The 8,334-nt window shown below is 47.3% G+C and overlaps 1 protein-coding gene across 1 annotated transcript in view; it reads left to right on the top strand.

The window, feature by feature from the left end:
• Positions 1-4,765, top strand: part of SNX31 (sorting nexin 31) — a 62,546-nt gene extending 57,781 nt beyond the window's left edge. Inside the window, exons 12-13 of the mRNA XM_075550601.1 lie at positions 212-268; positions 4,462-4,765. Of these exons, the coding sequence (XP_075406716.1) occupies positions 212-268; positions 4,462-4,563 (159 nt within the window). The 3' untranslated portion in view covers positions 4,564-4,765. The remainder of the gene's footprint in view (positions 1-211; positions 269-4,461) is intronic.
• Positions 4,766-8,334: the final 3,569 nt, after the last annotated feature.

Genomic DNA, 8,334 nt, shown 5'->3' on the forward strand with positions numbered 1-8,334 from the left:
GTTTCACTTAACGTTTAGAGTCTTGGTTTCTGGAAATCCTGATGCTTACAGATGAAGGCGGGTGGGGGGATGCGCAGATGACATGCAGGAGCCCCACTGACTGGCCGCCATCAGGGCCGCTTTGAGGAAGACAGTGGCAGGAGATCTGTGCTAGTTACAGAGATAGGTTGTGTGCTTGCTTCTCCTGCTGACATCTGACTCATCTGTTTAGGAGATTGAGGTTCCGGAACAAGGCAAGAGCCAAAGATACCACCTTCAGGTAAGCCAGGTCTGTGAGTAATTTGCTGTAATTGAAGAGTTGTGGTTTTCATGAATCTGCCTTCCCCCGCCCCCCTCCCCATCCTGACCCTGCTCTGAGTAACCAAAGCCATTCTACTGCCAAGAACCCCCCCAAATTCTGTTCCTCAGAGGCTCCTTCATGTGGGTCGGGCCAACTAGGAGACCGTCCCAAAGTACAGTGTATTGTTGTTGTAGTAGTGTATTGTTTATTGTTATTGTTGCACCCAGCAGGCCCAGAAGAAAATACTTTCCTGAATTCTCATGTTGGAAACTTCCAAGAAGAGCTAGAATCTGCTAGTTAACTCATTTATCCCTGGTGGTGCAAACCGTTAACTGGTTTCAGCTGCTAACTGATTCAGGTTAGAATCCAGAGGAGCCTCAGAAATAAGTCCAATAAAAGTTTTCAGTTTCATCATGATAGCATTTCTGGCTGGTTAGATCAGAGATGGGGGACAGGAAGGCCACCAAATACCGGCTATGTGTCTTGAGGCAGTCAGAAAGCTAGATGTTTATAGGGACTCCTGAGGTATTGAGTAAATGCAGATTTCTGGGCCTCATCCCTACCCCTGCCTCCCACACACTGATTCAGTAGATCTGTGGTCACGGACTTGAGAGTCAGTCTTTATAAGGAGCAACTCAGTGGATCATACTGCACCAACTTTCAATATTTTCATTGGGAAATGTAGGTGATCGTCACCCCATCATTTAAATGTATACAGATTTCAGCAGCGTGTTGACAACAACGAAGTGGCAACATGGTTCTTGACCATGGTGACCCTTTAGAATCACCCTAGAAGCTCTGGAGAATGAGGAAGAGGAGGCCCCACCTCAGAGATTTGGATTGAATTGCTTTGGGATGACTAGGCAGTTGATTTTTCAATGATCTCCAGCTGGCACTCTGTGCGTCCAGGACTGAATCTAGAACAGTGATGATCTTGACCAGCGGCTGTTCCAACATCAGCCTCTCTGGTGTCTTAGGCTGGGTCTCTAGGGAAGCAAGAGCAATGATACTCACACATTGATATACATAGAGAAGTTCCTATCAAAGAAATGGCTCACTCGGTTGTGAAGGTGGGCAAGTTCCAATCTGTGGCTCAGATGCCAGGCAGGAGGCTTCTCTTGACTTGAGTAGTGTAGTTTTAGGGGCCGGTGATCCCAAGATCAGCAGGTCACACAGCAGGCTTCTGGTTGCAGAGGCAACTAAATCCAAGACAGACAGGCTGCTGACGACTCCCAGAATTGGCAAGCAACATTGCAGGTCATTGGCTTGAGTTCAAAGACCTGGAAGTTGGAGGAGGAACCTGATCCAGCAAAAAGCAGGCAAATGTTTCCACATTGTCCACTTACAGTGCAAACAGACCACACCCTTGAAGAATATCCTTTTACTTGATTGGATCAGGGCTGTGATCTGAGTTCAGGGTGTTGTAGCTCACCCTTCTTTTTTTTTATCGCCACAGTTAGGGTTTATTGAACCCCTCCCATGCTTCTAGCCAGGGCCACAGATTCTCTGTTAGCCCACACCAACCCACAAAACAGGAGTCTTTACCGTTTCCCATGTGAAGCAGCCGACATGGAAGCATCTGAGATTAAGCGACTCCTAGGTCTAAGTGGCAAGCAGGGATTGAAACCCAGGCCTACTTGGCTCTGCCATCTGTACTTGGTTATGCACACTCTCAGGAAACTCGGCGCTAGGAGTAGTTGACTTGGATACGAACAGCTTGAAGCACACAGTGCAGGGAAAAGTCAAGTAGCGGTGACTGAGCACTGCGCCGTGGAGACTGTCGCATCATCCAGGAGCCCAGGCTGGCATGGCTGGCATGTTGAGCCAGGATGTTGGTGGGCTGCCAGGAGCTTCAGAGACGAGGAGCAACACCTGCCTGTCTACAGCCTTGAAGACCTGGGTGGACTGAAGCTGAAGGAACAGAACCAGAGTGAGCGGAGGAGCTGGTCTGCGGAGAGAGCTGAGGAACACAGATGACGACAGCAAGACAGGTAGCCAGGTGGCTCGGGAGAGACCCTACATTCAGAGAAGCCCTGAATCCCAAACCTTCTAGTTTCCACAAAATTGAAGGAGAGCCACTATTCCTAGACTTCCCTGTGTTCTCAGAGTAAGCCCCTTAGTCTTTACCCAGTTTGACTTTCTGCTTCTTTCAACCAAGGAAGCCTCCATGAAATCAGGAGCTGAGCAAGGCCTTTGTTCTTGACTTGGGGGCAGGGTAGTCCCAGGTCCTGGCTCACAGCATCATTGGCTACTGTCTTCAGGGTTCTGAGCTATCAGTTCGAAGCCTGCCTCCCTTTCAAGGGTGGTCCAGAGGTCACCTGCGCTTGTAGAGACATGGCTGAAGCTTCAGACCTGAGAGTTCAGTTTTGGCTCCCACCCGAGGGGGTCCAGTCTTTTGAAAGTCAAACAGGAAGAAGTGGCTGTTGGTGGTAGCTCACCCTTCTACTACAACCATTGAGACCAAGAAAACAACACTTGTGGCAGTACATTGACAGGGAGCTGCAAGAGGTTCAGGCCAGATTCAGAAGAGGACATGGAACAAGGGATGTCGTTGCTGATGTCAGATCTTGGCTCAAAGCAGAGGATACTAGGAAGATGTTGGCTTGTGTTTCATTGACTAGGTAAAAACATTTGACTGGGTGGATCATAACCAACTATGGATAACTTTGAGATTAATGGGAATTCTGGAACACTTTGTCATGCACATGCAGAAATTGTACGTGGATCAAGAGGTATTTGTGTGAACAGAACAAGGAAATACTGCCTGGTTTAACATCAGGGCGTATGTGGCACAGTTGTATCCTCTCACCACACTTAGTCTGTCTGCTGAGCAAACCATCAGAGAAGTGGGATTATATAAAGAAGAGTGTGGCACCAGGATGGGGGAAGGCTTCTTAACAGCCTGCAATATGCAGATGACACAACCTTGCTTGCTGGAAGTGAGGAGGACTTGAAGCACTTGCTGACGAAGATCAAGGATTGTAGCCTTTAGCCTGGATTACAACTGAATGTCAAGAAGATCAAAATCCTCTCAACTGAGCCTACAGGTAACATGATAAACGGAGAAAAAAGAATCTGAGCTTCTTAAAAAAAATTATTTTTTCAGCCATTGAGTTGTTCTGAATTTTCCACCATCATCACCATCAGGCTGAAACCCACTCTCTTGGCCCTAACTCAGGTCTACACTGATGGCTGGCCAACTACCCACTCAATGAAAGTTTATGGCTACCCTAACCTCCCCTGATGCTTTTGAATAAGAATCAACTTTCAAAGGACAGGGTGCTGTAAACATCGGAGGGAATGCAGAATGACGTTGGAATGTTTCCAACTTTGGGAAGCACGCTGGTATCTTTTGTGCAGGTGTGCCCCACAATTTTTAAGTGAAGTTCAAAACTGAACGTGGCACAACTTTGAGAGAGAGGAATGGACGAGACAAGCAGCATCGGGTGTTGCCTGGATGGCATCCCCAGGCCTAGGCAGACAGGTACTCTGAGCAGATCTACCAGCTCTTACCAACAGGGAGTGCTCGCCTCTCCCTAATAGATGTACCAGTTGCCCTGGAGTCAGTTATGACCATGGCAGCGCCATGGGTGCCAGACTAGATCTGTGACCCAGAGGATTTCCAATGGTGGGTTGTTCATAAGCAGATCACCAACCTTTTCTTCAGAGGCACCTACAGGGGGACTTGAATTTCCAATATCTCAGTTTGCAGATGAGAGTGTCAACCTATTACAGTTGCCAGGGGTTCCACTCACTGTCAAAACCTCACTGCTATCAGGTCAATTTGGACTCAGAGCCACCCTTTAGCACAGAGTAGAACTGCTCCATACACCCCACCCCCACCCCCTGCCATGAGTTTTTGAGGCTAGAAATCTTTTATGGGAGCAGAAAGCCTCACTTTTCTTGCACAGATCTGCTAATGGTTTTGAACTGCGGACCTGGGAGTTAGCGGCCCAATCCATAACCCAGTCCACCACCGCATCTCCTTCAACAGAGGGATACTCTCCTCCAAATAAGGCATCTACCAGATCAACTTTGAGAACGTGCATCTTTGAAACCAAGCTAGCCTTCCTCTTGGGCTTTCACTGTTGTTTTAAGTCCCCTACGTGGTTGTTCTTGTTACCATTCTAGAAACCATCCCCTCTCACCTACATTCTGACCTCCCTGTGTTTACTTTGCAGTGGCCAAGCTCCTCTAATTTTCTACCGAGAAAAGGCAAGATTTCCATTAAGGTAGCTGAAGAGGACTGTGTTTTGGGGACCATAAAGGAAGAAGATCTTTGAAGAGAGACTCTCACTTTAAAAAAAAATGTCCTTTAAGGGAAAAAAAGAAACAAATGCGCTGTAGGGCTCTCCCATGAGGGCTAAGAGCTGGGGCGTCAGAGGAGGGCTTCCTTATTACCCATGAAAAACAGGGGGTGCCCTCCCATGTTTCAGCCACTGAGAGATTTGGGCACGAAGTCTTATTTGTCCAGACTCCAGAAACATAAAGCTCTAAGTAAATCTCAGGGGGGGGGGGCAGGCATCCAATTTCATTGTAATGGCCTTTGAAAGACAATGGCAACTCTCTATCAAGCCATCTGAAGCTCATTCTATGTTTGCATCTGACAGGCATGAAAGGGTGCTGGTGAAACAGTATACAGGCCATGGGGCTCTAAGCGTTCCTGTCTTCCATGTGCTGTAGCAGGAAGAAAGGAAACTTAGGACTGCGTAAAGCATAGGTTCCCGAGCTTATTTAGCCTGCTGCCCCCTTTTCAGAAAGAAAGAGAGAGAGAAAGACTGGGTGCCCCACTGGCAAGGAAAACGTTGTAGAAATCTGCTTTTGCAGCCTCTCCCCCAAGCCCCTTCTGTTCCACCACTCTCCAGGCTATGGCCCACTTTGGGAAATATTTGAAAGCAAACCAACCCCAGCTCACTGTCATCTAGTCCGTTCTGGCTCATGAGAATCCTGTAAGACAGGCTTGAACTGCCTTTGTGGGTTTCCCAGGCTACATCTCTTGAAGGAGATACAAACCCCATTTTTTGTCCTGTGAAGCAGCTACTGATCATGAAGGTAGCAGCCCAATGGACCCCCCATTCCACCGTCTGGGCTCCTTCGGAAGACACTGATTGAGAGTTCTAAATCCCACAATTGTTAGTCACCGTGCCGTGACCGTATCTGGAAGCATGATGGTACGGCACTTTGGGTGTCCCATACGTGCTTGCCAGATTTCTTAGGTGAGGTTAAGTTCTAAAGATAGGACTCTCCCCCAGGGGAACATTGGGCTCCCCCGAAGAAATGGAATCATGGAAACATTCTGGATCTGCAGATCCCGCCCAAGGATCTCCGTGAGGCCCCGGACCGCACTTTTGGTTCTGTAAGTAGTTCTGAGTTTCGCGGCTGTCCAGCCTCGGGCGTCTCAGGAGTTGTGCTTGGATCCTGCCCTGTGAATGGTGAACTCAGTTCAATAATCATCCAGCTGTTTGGGGATGTTGTTTTGTTATTTTTGAAACCAGCATTTGATATCAGATAACGCTTGGATTTTAAAATGCATACTTTCTCAAAAAGATTTTTCCTTGCTTAATCATATGAGTAATCTGGTCATGAATGTAATTATTCTCAGAACGAAGACCACACTAAGGGGAAGGGGGATGGCCTCTACCGAATGTCATTCTCTAACGTGCACTGTTCTGCTGTGCCTTGCTAGCTGGGTCATGTAGCTAATCACATAATAAATATGAACTACATTTGAGTGTGTATCATATTTACTGGAGGAAATTGGGTGAGTCATCCTTTCTGCAATGTGAATTTATTTAAAGCTCTTTAATAGTTTGTAAATTGATCTGCCCACAACTTCCAGTGCTTTAGTGTTTGATATTTGTATCCTACGCTATTTTTGCAGGGTGGGGAAACCACAAAATCCCAAATCATGGATTTGTGGATTAACATGAGTTTTCAGATGGAAGCGGAAATGTATCTGCCATTTTGTCAATCTAAGAAGAGTCCAAGTGTTTATTACTTTAATATCAACCCCCTACCCAGTGTAAGGGACTATTACAGACACTAGGAATTCAAAGAGAATTTGTATTTCAAGGGGAAACTAAACCCAAACCCACTGCCATTAAGTTGATTCTGACTCATCGCCATCCTGGCTTAGGGTTTCTGAGACTGTAGATAACGATGAGAACAGACAACCTCATCATTCTCCCTCAGAGAACCACCGAGAAGATGTATATATGATAGTGAACCATATGAATGTGCAGTTTTGGTAGGTTGAATGTTGTCGATGTCGTGTCTTTACCTCCTAAACGAGACTGACTAAGCCCAGATAGCAGATATTGTGTTGCGTGCCACCGGGTCAATATTTGACTGGTAGGAGCCCCATCTGACAAGAGTAGAACTGCCCCCACAGAGTTTCCAGGGTTCTGAGCTTAATAGAAGAACGCTGTGTGATGCATGGCTGCTGTCCAAAAGGTTGGCGGTTCAAATCCACCAGCCATTCTGTGGGAGAAAGATGTGGTGGTCTGCTTCCACAGGATTTACAGCCTTGGAAAAGCGACAGGGTAGTTTCACTCTCGACTCAAAGTTTCTGAATCGACCCAAAGGTAATCAGCAATCTCAACAGGAGCAAATCGCCAGGTTTTTTTTCCTCCTGCAGAGCCACTGGTGGATTTGAACCACCGACCATTGCACCACCTGACCCGTCTCCACTCACTGCCAGTGAGTGGATGTCAACTCAGTATAGTGACCCTGTAGTACAATTGCCCCTGTGGGCTTCTGAGACTGTAAATTCTTGTGGGAGTAGAAAGCTCCTGTTTCTCCCTCAGAGCCACTGGTGGTTTTGAACTGCTGACCTTTTGGTTTGCAGCCTAGTGGGTTACCCACTGTGCCATAGGACTCTCTAGACCAGTGGTTCTAAACCTTCCTAATCCTTTCATAACATTTCTCATGTTGTGGTGACCCACCCCCCCCAACCATAACATTATTTTTGTTGCTACTTCATCACTGTAATTTTGCTACTGTTATGAACCGGGTGACCCCTGGTGAAAGAAAGGGTCATTCAATCCCCAAAGGGGTCGCGACCCACAGGTTGAGAACCACTGCGCTGACAATAAGTTGTTGCTAGGTGCTGTCAAGTCAGTTCAGACTCAGCGACCCTGTGTTCAACAAAGCAAACACTGGCACCGCGGTCCTGGGCCATGCTCCCAGTTGTCCTTATGCTTGAGTCCATCCATGCAACCACTGTGTCTGTCCATCTCGTCTGTCCATACTGTCCTGCCCCAGGGACTGACCTTTCCTGATAACATATCCAAAGTACATGAGACAACGTCTCCATCCTTGCCTCTAAGGAGCATCCGTACTGTACTTCTTCCGAGACAGACTCCTTTGTTCTTTTGGCAGTCCACGGCACTTTCAGCATTCTTCTCCAGCACCACAATCAAATACAGCGCTTCTTCTTTGGTCTCCTTATTCCGTGTCCAACTTCCACACACACACAGGCGGCGATTGAAAATACCATGACTTGAGTCAGGCGTACCTGACTCCTCAAGTAACAGCCTTGCAGCAAATTTATCCAAAGCAACGTGTCCTTTGGTCTCTTGACTGCTGCTTCCACGGGCATCGATTGTAGATCCAACCAGACAAAATCCTTGACAACTTCAATCTCTTCTTCGTTTATCTTGATGTGACCTGTTGGCCCAGTTGTGAGGATTGTTGTTTTCTTTACACGGAGCTGCAGTCCACACTGAAGGCGGCCATCCTTGATCTTCATCAGCAAGGGCTTCAAGTTCTTCTCACTTGCAGCCAGCCACGTTGTGTCAAGGTGAGGCTTTCTATTCCCACCAAGTGTGACAGTCTCAGAGCCCTCAGGGACAGTTCCACCCTGTCCTGTAGATTTGCTATCAGTCAGATTCACCTCGATGGCAGTGAGTTTGGGTTTCTTTGAGTCCTGATGCTGCATTCTTCTGCATATAATCCAGCCTCTCTGATGACTTATTCAGATTGAATAAGTATGGTCAGAGGATGCAACCCAGACATATACCTTTCCTGATTTTAAACCATTGTTCTGTTCACAC

Source organism: Tenrec ecaudatus, chromosome 5 (genome assembly GCF_050624435.1).
Source record: "Tenrec ecaudatus isolate mTenEca1 chromosome 5, mTenEca1.hap1, whole genome shotgun sequence".
Taxonomy (NCBI): Eukaryota; Metazoa; Chordata; class Mammalia; order Afrosoricida; family Tenrecidae; genus Tenrec; species Tenrec ecaudatus.